Source organism: Melospiza melodia, chromosome 6, assembly GCF_035770615.1.
Source record: "Melospiza melodia melodia isolate bMelMel2 chromosome 6, bMelMel2.pri, whole genome shotgun sequence".
In the NCBI taxonomy this organism is placed as follows: Eukaryota; Metazoa; Chordata; class Aves; order Passeriformes; family Passerellidae; genus Melospiza; species Melospiza melodia.
This window is the reverse complement of record NC_086199.1, coordinates 64,126,955-64,140,652: the sequence shown is the minus strand read 5'-3', so window position 1 is coordinate 64,140,652 and position 13,698 is coordinate 64,126,955. Positions and strand designations below refer to the sequence as shown.

The following is a 13,698-nucleotide window of genomic DNA, read 5'->3' as shown; positions in this document are numbered from 1 at the left end:
AGCATTTTTCTGAGCTTAGAGGCATGTGGAGAAAAAAATGTTGAGGAAAGGTTGGGAATGGTAAGCAACTGTGTGTGTTTTGGTGATTTGTGTACAACAGTTTACAACTTCCTCATGAAGGGAAGAGGCAGGCACTGATCTCTTCTCTCTGGTGAGCAGTGACAGGACTGGAGGGAATGGCCTGAAACTGTGTCAGGGCAGATTTAGGTTGGATAGTAAAAAAAGGTTCTTCCCCCAGAGGGTGGTTGAGGACTGGAACAGGTTCCCCAGGGAAGTGGTCACAACACAAGCCTTAACAAGAGTTTATGAAGTGTTTGGACAATACTCTTGGGCACATGGTGTGACTCTTGGGGACTTCCTGTGCAAGTCCAGGAGCTGGACTCGATGATTCTTACGCGTCCCTTCCAATGATTTTATTAGTTTTGAAGGGGGACAGGGATTACCTTTTTCCCAGTTCTTGCCCTGTTGCTGTGACAAGCCTTGCCTTCTTCTGATTCCTCAGCTTTTTGTGAAAGGGGAAAGCTTTTCCTGTTCTCTCACGTTTCTTGCCCCATCCCTGAAAACAAGGGAAACCCCAAGGACTTGGAGCAGATGCCAAGAATCGGGATGTTCCGCGAGGGAAGGACATCCTGCTGCCCCGGGACAGGGCGAGGTTTGGGGCGCTGCGAGCAGCCGCAGCCCTCTCCCTCGGAGCGGCTGGCTCGGCCCTTTGCCGCTTCGGGCGGCGCTGGCCCGGCCCCGCAACGCCCGGCCCGGGAGCGGGTTCACCGGAGGAAGGGTTGGCAGGAGGGGCCGGGCGCTCCGAGGGGCGGCGGCCATGTTCGGGGGCGGGCCCGAGGGCCGGCCCGCCGCGTATAAAGCTGGCTGCCGGCTCCGCTCTCCCAGCGGCAAGCCCTGCCGTGTTCCGCAATCGCATCCTCGGCAGCGGCGCTGCTTTTCCGGCTGTCCCGCCCGTCCCGAGGCGGCGCGGAAAGAGACCCGCGGCTTCACTGCTCCGCCGCGGCTGCTGCTGCCTCCCCCGGCACCCTCCGCCTCCAGCGGGGCGCGGAGGCCATGTTCCCGCCGGACTCCACCTGGAATATCTCCTTCGCCGGCTGCGGCTTCCTGGGGATCTACCACGTCGGCGTGGCCAGCTGCCTGAAGGAACATGCCCCGTTCCTGGTGGCCAACGCCAAGAAGGTGTACGGCGCCTCGGCCGGGGCGCTCACCGCCACCGCCCTCGTCAGCGGCGCCTGCCTCGGTAAGCGTGGGCCGAGCCCGGCGCAACTTCGCGTGTTTCCTTCGTTACTGCTAATTTGTTAATTAGAGCACCAGCGAGGGGATGTGGGTGTATATATGTATGTGCATGTAAATAGCTCTGCGCCCGCCTCCTCCCGAAGTGCGAGCGGCGCTTTGTTTTTACGGCCTTTACCCCCGCCGCGGTCCCTGCCGGGTGGCTGAGGTCAGGGAGGCCCCTGATGGTAGAAGTCAGCACGGAGCCCCTGGCTCTGACACCACACACAGAGACATCTATAGCGTGGACCTGCTGCGCTCGGTTTGCGGGTTTACCTTGCTCGGGTGTAGGAGAGGAGCCTCTCGCCGTGTGGGCACTGGCCTTTGGTGGCTGTGAACCGGCTGGAGATGGAGACCCGGAGTTTGTGTGTGCAGATGGGAGCTGGACAGCATCTCAGAGGAGCACAGCCTTCAGGCTGCGTGTTTGTTTCTGGAAGAGTGTTATTCCTTGGGATCTTTGGCACTGAGGAATTCTCTTGCCCTTTGCAAGAGCTAGATCTCCAGTTTAGCTAGATTTTATCTCTGTTTTCAAGTTACAGAATAAACTTAAAACGTTATCTCTGAAGCAAGCACACAGTGTATACGGTGTATCCCTATGCCTGGGTAACAGCTGAAGAAAATGGTTTGTGGTGCCTCCTGGCTTTCTTGTTGTTTTATATTTGGGAGGAAGCTAACAAACACGTGTTAGACTCTGTACTTGGAAGCTGTTATGTTGAGAATAACAAATGCAGAAAACTTTCTTAAGCTTGAGAGGGGATTGTGATGTGAGAGAATCGGGTCTATCTGTTTAGTCTGAGAATTATGAGCCTCTCCTAGAGATAAGGGCAGCCAGAGCTGTTTATTGCTTGAAGTTCTCTCACTTTGACAGGTGTTTTTCCACAGCACTCCTTTCTGAGATGTAGCCCTCATGCAGCAAAAGTTAGTATTTTCTATGTAGTTAGGTTTGAAGTTTCCCTTCCTGAGCATTTTGTTTACAGAAATGCCCAGTGAAGTGCATCTGTGACTTCTGGAGCTCTTAACAGCTGTTCAGATCCCAATCTGAGATCTCAAGGCGGTAGTGACGCCTTGGTGCCAACTATTGCTGTGGAGAAGGGATAATAATCCCTAATCCCATTTTGTGTAGGAATTCATTTGCAGGTAGCTGCCAGGGATTCAGTTGTTTAATTGCTGTTGCTTCTGTTGAGGAGGTGACTCCCCAATTAGTTCCCTAACTAGGTGATCCCTCTGCCACTTGAAGGCGTGGCACAAGTGTGAGACAGGCTGATGGTAGTGCCCAAATCCTTTGCCTTGCTCAGATGCCATCGTGGGTGCTGAGCAATCCTGTTATCATGTTTACTTTGTCCTGGCTATTTATATGTCCAGAGCATCCATGGTGTGCCAGGCACTGCCCTGAGGGAGGCATCCAGCCTGGTAGAGAGCTTTCTGTGAATCAGAATAGGTTTTCCCACTCTCTGTGAGGTACAGTGGGAGTGTAAGAGGACTGGGTTAGGGGCCACCTTCTGGGAAACGTTCACTTACCCCCCGAAGGAGGGCAAACCATGCTCTTTAAAGCTAACCAAGGCTTGATCTTGGGTGTTCCAGTTCTGTCTTCCATTTGACTTCTCTGAAATTGTTTTCTTCTGACTCACCTGCATGACTGACAAATATCTTGGGTAGAGAGCAGCTCTAAAGCAACACAGTTGACTTCTGAAAGTAAAAGCACATGGGGTGCGTGGCTGTACCTTGTCCGTGTCATAAACCCTTCTGACAGTGCAGCTTCCAGCCAGAGGTTAGAATGAAATCATAGAGGTAAAAGAGGACAGGGCAGAAGGTACAGCTAGGCCTGAACTAGGAGAGCAGTTCATTCTCATACAGGCTCTGACAGGGTCTGTACCTGTGTTTGCTGTGCTGCTGAGAGCAGGTGGTAGCCTGTGGCCTTTGAATCCTATGGCAGCTGCTGCTCTGCGCTGTCACTTGCCCTGTCCATGGAACTGGAATGCTAAATAGTGTCTCTTGATGAATGACAAAGGGGGAATTTTGCAGAAAGAAGCCTTGCTTATTTGACTGTGTGTAGATAAGGTTAGTGTCCTCATGCCTGTGAACTCAAGAAGACACTGCTGTGCAGAGACAAATACTTGCAGGGGAGGAGTGTAAAAACCTCTTCCTTGGGGGTTTTTCCATGAGTCCAATCTTTTGAGACCCTGATCAGAGAAAGCAGAGATCTTGCCTGACTTCAGAGAATAAGATCCCACTTAGTGGTTTCTTTTCCAGCTTTTTCCCCCTGGCCTTTGCATCTGTTCAGCTTGTCTGTGAACTCATTCTGCCTTCTCTGTTAGTTGAGACCTCACTGTCATCATCTGTGTAGGACAGGAAGGCTTTGCTATGGGCTGACACTGAACTGAAAGCCCTGACCAAGTGATCAGCAGCCTTTGGAGCACACTGTGGGCTTCAAAGGTGTGCTTGAGAATAGCAAAGAGAGCAACATTGGGTGTGCATATTACTTAGGCAGGGCACCTTATATTTATATAAGAGATCAGGAGGTATTTACAGTCTGATATGACCTTGCCTAGCTCTGGTTAAGCACTTTACCATTAAGTTGTAGGGATCTTGGATTTGTTGTTCAAGGTTACGACAGTGATGTTGCCCTGCATCTGAAGTGCTCTCTCTCCAGCTTTGAGATCCTTCTGTTTGCTGGCATGAAAAAGCAGTGCAGTTTTCCCACTAGCATAATCTGTACGGCCATCAAGGTGCATTGGGCCATCTCCAAGTTTCTTGACTGTGCATAGTGCAGTGTTGTGGCATGAACAGCTTCTTGCCCCAAGTATATTCTAGAAAATAGCCTCTGTAATGCCCATACCATCTCTTGGGGCTCTTGGAGTCCAGCACACCAGGAAATGCACCTTTATGTGCCAGGCAAGTGGAAAGTTCTCATGCTGGCATTGCTCTCTCCTCTTTGTGTGTACCTCCAAACCTGCAGCTTTTCACAAACTCTAGGTGTGGGGCTTTGAGATGGTCCCCTGTCTGTATAAATCTGAAAGTCACCAGCCTGGATGAGGAGAACTGGCGTACGTGACATGGTGAGATCATCCTCTTTCAGTCAGGAGGAATGCTAAAGTGCAGCTACTGCAGGATTCTTTCATCCCTAATACTGAGTAGGGAATGTAGTTTGGTAAGGTCTGGAATCATCTTACTTTGTTGTGCTTGCTTTGGAAGCATAGCAGCGTGAATAAATGATGAGATCTGGAGCTGTATTCACTGAAAAGCTGTCTTTGAGCTGGTACTAAGGTCCCTCTGACTCACAGTTAACCAACAGCATCTCAATTGTCTGCATGTGAATGCTGTCCTAGACAGCCCTATCTGAGGGTGGGTTGGAACTGCTGAATTGCTTCTATTTTGGGGGGAAGGGATGGGTTCTGCTGTCAAATGCAAAGCTGGCTATCAAACCCCATCTGTGAAAGTTAGCTGTTCTCCTAAAGCATGACAAGGTCAACTGAAAATGAAAAAGCAAGCTGAGGAGATGCTTTTGGTACTAAGAATAAAGCAAGGAAGCCATGTGTTGCTAGATTGAGTAGTGTTGTTTGGGATGCTCTTTGGAGAGCACTTCCTGGGTTGTTTACAGCATTTTAAAATGTAATTATTTTAAACTGCTATCTTAACTCTGTCTCAGGCTTGACATGAGGTGACATAACAGCTATTTGACATTTGGGTTTGCTTGTCAGCTGTCACCGTGTGACCACCAGGAAATGTGCTGCTGAACTGCAGAGACGTTTTCCATTGGGTAGCAGGAGCAAAAAAAAAAAAAAAAAGCCCAATGAACAAAACCTTTTGAAACTGAGATAATTAGCAATATCAACATCTTAAATGTTGTGCTTCTGCAGTTTGATTATGTGCATGCAAAGGCTTAACAACTGATCATGGAGATTTACTTTCTCTGTGTTTGTGTAATCTTAACACCAAATCCCAGATTGATAGAAGGAAATAAACCAGCTTAGAGTCTATGGAATCCTCAGAGCAATGCCAGTTTATGCTGGCCAAAGCATGAATCAGGATGCTTATCCTAGGGGAAGTGATGCTGTCTTCTGTGGCTGTGTGAAGAGAGCTATGGTCTCCACAGGGACACAAAGGAAAGTTTTGTAGCATCTGTGGTGTCTCAGTAGTTAGGTCCCTCCTTGCAGAGGTGATGGGCACTTGTACCTCCTGCAGGGGCCCTCCCTGGAGAAAAAGTTGTTGAGGTCAATAGCCCCAGCCCAGGAAGGAGGGACACCTTTATGTACATTGAAATACAGATATAATTAGTGGGGAACCTTCTGGTGCTTCTTGGAAATGGTGATGCTTTTTGCTGTGGTGGAAATAGAGGTGGAGGGGAGATGTGCTGTGCTGACATAGATGGAAATGTTCGCTGGCTCGGTGGAGAAGCTGCTGAGCCTGGATCAGTGCCCTCAGCAGTCACAGGGCTGTGGGATCAGGTGTCCAGAGGAGTAAGCTGGCAGCCAGAGCACCCTGTAGGACCTCTTGATGGGAGGGAAGGAGCTTGTTCCTGCTCTCTGCCTGGCTCTAACAAGAAAGCTTCTGTAAGGAAAGCTGCTCTTGCAGGCATCTCATTGGATGAGTGCAAGGGAAGCCAAGGAGCCACTTGTAGCAAAAAACAGTCCTAGCAAGGCATGTGTTTGTTCTTTTGGCACCCCATATAGACAGCAGGTGGGCAGAGCAGCTCGGTGCCCAGCCTTGCTGTCAGCAATGGCAGCAGCTGTGCTGCAGTGTCACTGGCAACAGCACAAGAGGTCTTTGATCATTCTTCTGACCTGTAGGTTCAGCATGTCTCTTGAACTTGCAGCATGTCTGAGCTGTTCCACTTTTTCTGCCTCTTAGCTCCCCAAACTCTTCAAGGCAACTGCAAGTCCTCCATGTAAAATGGGCGAAACTGTTGTGTGTTCTTTAGGGTCCTGTGTTCACTTACTGATTGTGTTTGGAAGCTTAGCCCTGATAAATCAAAAAGCCTTCCTCAAATGTCTTGCTGTGTCGTTCAGTTCCAAGCTGCTGCTGCTGCCTGCACATCCAGTAGCTGGTGGTGGTGCTTGTTTCCTGTTTTTTGGGGGAGCTGTGTTACCTTCCAGTGCAGTGAGCTTGGGATTGGACTCAGATGTTGGGCCCCTGCTCACTCTGCCTCACCGGAGTCATCAGTTTCTCCATGTTTCTCTCTGTGCCCTCTATTAAGCATGGATGAAATGCTCCCTAGCTTGGCTCGAGACATTTCCACCTCTCCTGTGCTTGGTTTCCACTGAACTTGAAGAGGACCACACAAGGGCTGGAAATGGTAATTAGTCAGCATTCCTTCTTTCTGGAGATGGGAATGGGCAGGCCTTCTAATTACAGGACCTTTGCAAAAGCTCAGAAATCTTACTCCCAGCAACAGTGTGAGTGGGTGACTCCTGTTCACCTTGCTCTTTGCAATATAAACCCTACTCGTGGCTGAATTCCAAAGTGGCCACCACTTCTCCATTGAATTCTTTGCACTTCTACACTTTTATTGCCCAGCTCTAATACTTATTTTCTTCCTTTCTGCTAAGTGTTCTTGGGACTTGAGGTGAAAGTCAGGATGTGTCTTCAAGTATGTGGGAGTCAGCCAGGCCTATGTATTTGCCTTGGGCTGTGTGGCTTGTCAAGCAAGTGGAGTGAGAGCTAGTGAAAAGGAGGGGTAGAGGAAATGATTCCATGTGGAAGGCCCTAAATAAGTCCATGTCCCTGGGAAAAGGCAGATTGTGTCCTTGAAGTGGTAGAGTCTGAGGCAGTAGAAAATCCTTTCCAAGGAGCACATAGGAGAGAGGCAATCAGTGAGCCTGGGAGTGTAGAAACGTTGCTGGAGATTGTTGTAGCCCTGCCATTTTGTAGCTATGAAGGCCAGAGGAATGGAGGAGAGAGTTTTTGTCAATAGTGATACAGCAGCTGCTGGTGGCAGGCCTGATCCTGTCCCTGGGGCTGTGCTGATCTGTGGTGCAGTGTGTTACATCAGGTGTGGGAGCTGGTAGGTTTATTAGAACCCAGGGCTTTGTGCTGCCCTCTGGCAATGTCCCAGAACTGAGCTGGTTGTGCTTTCTGGAACAGATAAAGGCCAAATCCCCAGTGATGACTTCTGCCTGACAAAACCTTTGGAATCTGCAAGCTTCATGAAGTGTCTTCTGCCACCGTTTCCCAGGCTTTTAGCTGTGCTGTGCCTGGAGGATTTCTTCTGAGAAGGAACCATTCTCTTCCTCTTCATACACTGAAGTTTCTGATATTGGTTTTGGAGGCCTTTTTTAGGCTTAGGATTTAAAGGATTGAATATCATTGTAGCATTGGAGGTTCTGGCAATCTCTGAGCTTGCCACTCCTGTGGATTATCTAGTTTAGCATCCTGAAGTAGAGGAGGAGACATCTGAGGGTGTAAATGAATCAGGAACTCTTTGCATATGTTAATTACAAGGGCCAGTCTTGCTGGCTGCATTGAATGCTGCTGATTCAGTGCTGGGCCTGGCAAAAAAAAATAATTCCAGTGTATTATGGAGGCAGAGTGTGGATTCAGGCTGCCGTAGTTATGCCATGCATGAAAAAACTTGGAGTCCTGTTTCAGAGTAGGCTGTCAGCACAGAGATTTACACTGATTTATCTATCCTAGTGTTCTTACATAGCAAGATTGGCAAAATAATCTTTCGGGAAGCATTTAACTACTAGCCATATTCTTGCACACAGAAGAGGTCATGTGGCAAATATTCAATCTGAACATCTGTCTCTTGCTGTTCTTGTTTGTGTGCTCAGCCCTGCAGGAGGGTTGAGCAGAGCAGAGGCTTTTCCCCTGCTGGGGTCTGTGCAACCCTCTGTGAGCAGCTCCTGTCCTGCTCTCACAGTAGTTTTCAGAATCTCAGTTGTGTTTTGGCTGAGGGTTCACTGCTGATTGCTCTGGGACAAAGGTAGCATCAGTTTCTAGATTTTGCCATGGTTCCCAGGGTATGCATCCTAACCTTGTGATCTGCCTGATGCTGCTCCAAGAAAACAAGAATCATTCTAGAGCAAAATGCCAACACCCCTTGCCAGAGGACTGCTTTGGAAACTGAGCTTTTGATTCTCACTTCCTTGCTGGAGTCTGCCCTGTTTGTGCCAGGGCCAGTGGGGAAGAGTTTGGGGTGTAAGGTGACACTTGACCTGTCTGAGAAGGAAGGGCAAAGCAGGCCCAGCAGGCAGTGCCCTCCCAGGGGCACAGGGAGGGGCTTGGTGAGCCCTGTGAATGTGAGAGCTGGGCACGATGCAGGTTGAGAGCCAGTGCAGGGTGTCAGGGCTGTTCCTCTCATCTGTGTTAGGGTTTTAGCACTCACACAAGCGTACAGTGGAAAGGACAGGGAGGAAGATTGGCTGCTGTGCGACAGAGCCAGCCATGTCTCTGGTATCATCTCTGACCATGAAAGAATTGCCACCTGAAAGCACACAGGAAAGCTTTCTGCAGGGCTTAGGCTGATAGCTACCAAAAGCCATGACTTCTGCCTCTGGGCAGACCAGAGAAGAAAGGTAATTTCTCATTACGACATGATTTTGGTCTCTTTCTCCCCTCCACTAGCTTTCTCTGGATGAGTACTTGTTTTTGAAAATATTGCTTCAAACTCAGTATTACTTGGTCCGAAGTGAGCAGCAAGGATCTGAGCTGCACCTTGTCTACTCTGTGAATCCCCTTTTCTTGTCATCCCATGCTGTCTGAATTGCACTAGAGCATTGGCAGGGATGAAGATGGAACATGACTTTCAGTTCAGCTTTCCTGGGGTCCTGAGCAGCTTTTCCTTTTCATGCACTGTAATGTCATTTAATTTCTCTAATGCAGTGAACAGAAATGCAGCATTGAAACTCATATTAGGGCATTACAGTAGGGAAAGATCAGACTAGTGGGTGTTGCTGTTGTGGTTGTGACAGAGGGATCCTGGCTGGCTGCCTGCTCTGAGCTGCCTCCTGCCCTTCCTATCAATTGTTTCACAGCAGCAGCTGCCCTGGTTTTGGGTTTGTGTTGCAAAAATGAGCGCTGCCGTCCTGACCGCAGAAACACAGCGAGTCTCAGCTTGCACAACAGCAGTTCTGGCGAGGCTTTGGTGTGCCACCACTTCATCAAGTCCAGTGCAGAAATTTAGCTAGAGACCTCGTCCAGCCTGTGAGTTCTTATGCCTGCTCTCCCTGTCTGCTTCTGTGCAAAGCAGAACAATGAGCCTCGAGGTGAGGTATGAGTGGTGCATCTGCACTCGGGCTTGCAGGAGGGTCCTGCCCTGCAGGTACCAGCTGGTGGGTGGGCATGTGGCAGTCACTGCTCTGCCTTGTGAGCTGCTCTGTGCAAGAGGTAAAAGCCCTGGCGACTTAAAAGCAGATCTTCATCTTATGTTCCTCATTTCTAGCATGTGGCAATAGCTCTGGTTCATCTATTAACTAGTATGTAGAGCACGCTAACCGTATCTTTTGGCTCAGATGGGAAAAATGTCTCCTTTTGGTTTGACTTTATTTAAACAGGCAGCATAACTGACAGCTTCCCCCCCAAGTTGAAATAGAAGAGCAAATATCTTGGGACAAACACATTGAGAGAGGCTTCTGGTTCTGAAGCAGTTGCAAATGATCTGAATTTATGTGGCCCTCCTGCTGCACAGTGTGTCTTGGGCTAAACAGTTTGTGTCTGGTCTAAGCAATGCTGAGTGTGAAGAATCTGCACCAGAAGTATTGTGGGCTGAGCCCTTCTTTTAGCATCTGCCTCTGGCTGCAAGAGCTGGCCTTACTTGAAAAGCTGTCTCTTTCTCTCGGTGTTTGCACTTGCCCTGCCTGTAAGGTCAGAATAGGTGCTGCTGACTGCAGTCTAACCGGGATCCCTAGCAGTTGCTCCAGTAGGTGTCAGTGCCTCTCATTCCCGAGCAAAGGGGGAGAAACGCCATTATGTACCCCTGGTGGCCAGGCTTTCCAAGAACTCTCGTTTACAGAACTGTTTGTTTGTTGAACTCTGAGGTTAAATCCCTGCACAGAGCCCCTGATCTTGCCACAGGGAACAGCTGGTCAAGCAGTAGGACTGTCTGTAAACTGAGTGGGTGTGGTTGTGAGGGCAGTTGTGTTTACCTCCTTCGTATCACTAAAAGCAAAAATAAAAGTTTCCTTCCTGTATGTCTTATCTGGAGCCAAGTGACCTGAACTGTTTCTTACCTGATAGCAAAATAGTTGGAGAGGAGGATTGAGTGAAGACCTTAAATTAAATAAAAAATATACATCAGAACAACAAAAATTAGGGAAGTCTCAGAGGAACAGCTTGTTCTGGTACATAGTGTTTCTCAATCAAACTGGCTTACAGGAGGATGTGCACAAATGAGAAAAGAGTTGATGCTTTTGAAGACTTCACTGCTAGCTGCCATCCCTCAGCCTGCAATGTTTGAAAATGTGTGTTTTTCATTTGTGTCAAATAGTGGCAGTTGTACAACTTCTGGCCACTGAGGGATATTCTTTCCACAGCCAGTGTTTTTAGGTGTCTGTCCAGGATTTCAGATGGAGGTTAAAGAGCTGTCACCAGCCATGGGGTACACCGATCACCTGAACATGTCTAATAAGGCCAGGTTGTAAAACATTGCTCTTTATATCCTGCTGGCATGGATTTGTCTCTGGGGCCCCCCTCTGACATCTTTTCAGCCTCTCTGATGGACCATCAGAGAACATCTTGGGTCAGGTTCCCATTCAGGACAAGCTGGCCTTTGTTTAGCTTGGCTGAAATGTTGGCTGGTTTTTGCTCTCTTGGGACAGTAAGTGGAAATCAAGTTGCTTCAGCATGAGTGTGGAAAGTGGAACAGAAGTCTACCCAAGCAGTGGGATCTTTCACAAATGGAGGTCATTGCCCACAAGAATTGGGTTTGTCCTTGGGTCAGTGGCACATTGCTGTGCACTGCTCCTTGGGATGAGCAAACAGGCACTTCATGATGAACTGAGCTACCCGTGAGGAAACATCCAATAAAGCTCTCTGTTAATTATTTTCTAGATGTCAGTTTGAAAAATTCTGTTTATAGCTTTGAAGGTTTCTTTTGGGCTGGTGACAGGAGTGTGTTGTAATTAGGACTATATCATCTCCTGGGAGAGGCCAGGCAGGAAAGCATGTGCATTGCATCTTGGTACTTAGAAAGGAGCAAGTGCAGGAGCTGTGCATGCTGAGCTGGAGCAGCTTAAGGATGTGTCCTGGAAGAACTTGGAACAGCTCTCCTGAAACCTCTGCTCATTGTCAGATACTGACTTTTAGCTCTTGCACATATGTGACACAGAACAGCTGAAACAGCAAGAGATGGGCAACCGAGATAATGTTGGGGAAGATCATGCTAATAAATTCCTTCTGGCTCATCCTATTCCTAAATTTACATCCAGACTGGGATCTAGCAGTGGGATAATGACAATTCCAGCAGTGTTCAGCAACCAGCTGCATTGAAAGCTGGTTTAGCTGGGGACTCTTGAAAGGGACATCTGTGCTGAGTATCACACAAACGTCCCTGGAACAGAGAGCTGAGCAGAATTGAAGGAGTTCTGGAATGAGGTCCCTGGTTATAGTACACAGGGCTGGCAGGACTCCTGTCCTGAAAATCTTACAGTCTAAATAGCTTGGTCATGTGATTCCAAACTGAACAAGGGATGGGGCTGTCCAGGGCCTGGGGGAATAGCAAAAGTACCTGTGCTTCCTTCTGCTGCTTGTCTTCCTTTCAGAGCTGTTGGTGTGTTGGGCCAGTTGGAGCCTTAGCTGGGTGATGGGAATGGGGAGGGGGGAGTGTTGCTGATGTGTAGGAAGGAGTCCATTTGTTGGTGATGAATGAGAAGCAGGTTTAGTGAGGATCTGCAGTTCCTGCCTGCCCCACTAGTCCAGGCAAGTTATGGCATCTGCAGTCTGGGGTGTGACCTCTCTGTGCCTCCTGCCAGCAGGGACAGAGCGCTGCCCCTACATCCACCAGCTCTCTGAACTGTGCTTTGCTCTCCATCCCTGTTGGAGAACTTGTCCTTTGGGCTTGTATCCTGTTTGCTGTTGCACTAGGCAGGGAGTGGGAATGTCCCTGGCACAGGTGGTCTTTGTGCTGACACAGAGCTCTCCCAGAGAGACCTGCAGTGTCATGGGTGAGCTGCAGGATTGAATATTCAGAATGCCCATCCCCCTATTTAACTTGCTCTGCTCCTATTTTTGTCTGTGTCTTGGGCACTTTTTTCCATTTGAAATACTTCATGAGTCATCTGTGATTTTACTGGCTGGCAAATAGATACCAATATGGTCTAACATGTGGCTCAACAGGAGACCATCATGGTGCCCCTGGTGCCAAAGCCCTGCTGCTGATGTGGGTCTGAAGAGACCCTTCTTCTTCCCCTCCTGTGGAGCTTAGGTTTTGTGATGGTCCTCATGCACTGCACAGGTTTGGAGATGCCTTTCTGTTTCAGCTCAGAGCTCTTGGCAGCAGTTAAGGGTCTCCCCAACTGCTGGCTAACCACAGTTTTAGGTGATCCATCTTCAGCTCTGCTGTCCCAGAGGCAGAGTAACAGCAGGCTGCTCTGCTGGGATGTTTGTTTACAGTTATAAATAGCATGTGCTGCTTGAATGCTTTTCAGGTTAGAGTTTAGGGGCTGCCAGGCAGTACAGACTTAGTTACTGGCTTATTTTGGAGTTGAGCATGACTGATGGAGATGAAAGTCACTTGTTAAAGGGAGCAGTCTAACCCTATGTCAGTAATGTGAGGCTGGATTGATACAGCTTAAAAATGAAGTGTGAGCTAGCAGCTGCCTTCAGGCTTTTCCCACGGGTGCCACTACCTTGCCCCTTATAGCCACTGCAGATGACAATCAGCAGCGTGGGGACAGCTGGCCTGTCTTTTCTGGCAAGGGACATATTAGGGTGTTTCAGGACATAACTGAGTGATGTTCCTTTGCGTCATCACAGCTGAATTCAGATAAGGGCAATAGCCCTGCAGTACTTGGGTTTATGTATAACAACACCCAGTGGGGCACTTCTGGGGGTGGGATAAAGAGGAATGTGGGTTTTCCAATGAAAATGAAATATTCCACATATATTAATGCAACATTTTTGAGGAATATTGGTTTAGTAATATAGGGAAAGGTGTTGAATTAATTGGTTGGTGTGAGAAGAATGAAATATTTTGACAGCAAACACTGCTAACTGCTAGGGATTGCCTCTGCCCCGTGGTATGTACCTCAATAAGGAAATACAAATTTAATTCAGCTTTTTCACAGGACTCTGTGTCCTGAATCACTAGATCCATTAAAAACAATGAGAATCTTTCCTAAGGGCTGCATCTGGCACTGGACTAGTCCTAGAAATAATTGAGAGCTGTTGGCTGACCCCTGTAGGATTGTCTCTCTTGACTGCCTCTAATTCAGCTGCTCCCTCTGATGGACTGCAAACAGAACTTGAGCTGGTTTTCCTGGAATAGCACTT

The 13,698-nt window shown here is 48.5% G+C and overlaps 1 protein-coding gene across 1 annotated transcript in view; it reads left to right on the top strand.

Annotated features, from left to right (window-relative positions):
- The first annotated feature begins 957 nt into the window (after positions 1 to 957).
- The window catches only part of PNPLA2 (patatin like phospholipase domain containing 2), a 28,814-nt gene continuing 16,073 nt past the window's right edge, over positions 958 to 13,698 (top strand). The window contains exon 1 of the mRNA XM_063158710.1: positions 958 to 1,240. Within this exon, the coding sequence (XP_063014780.1) occupies positions 1,054 to 1,240 (187 nt within the window). The 5' untranslated portion in view covers positions 958 to 1,053. The remainder of the gene's footprint in view (positions 1,241 to 13,698) is intronic.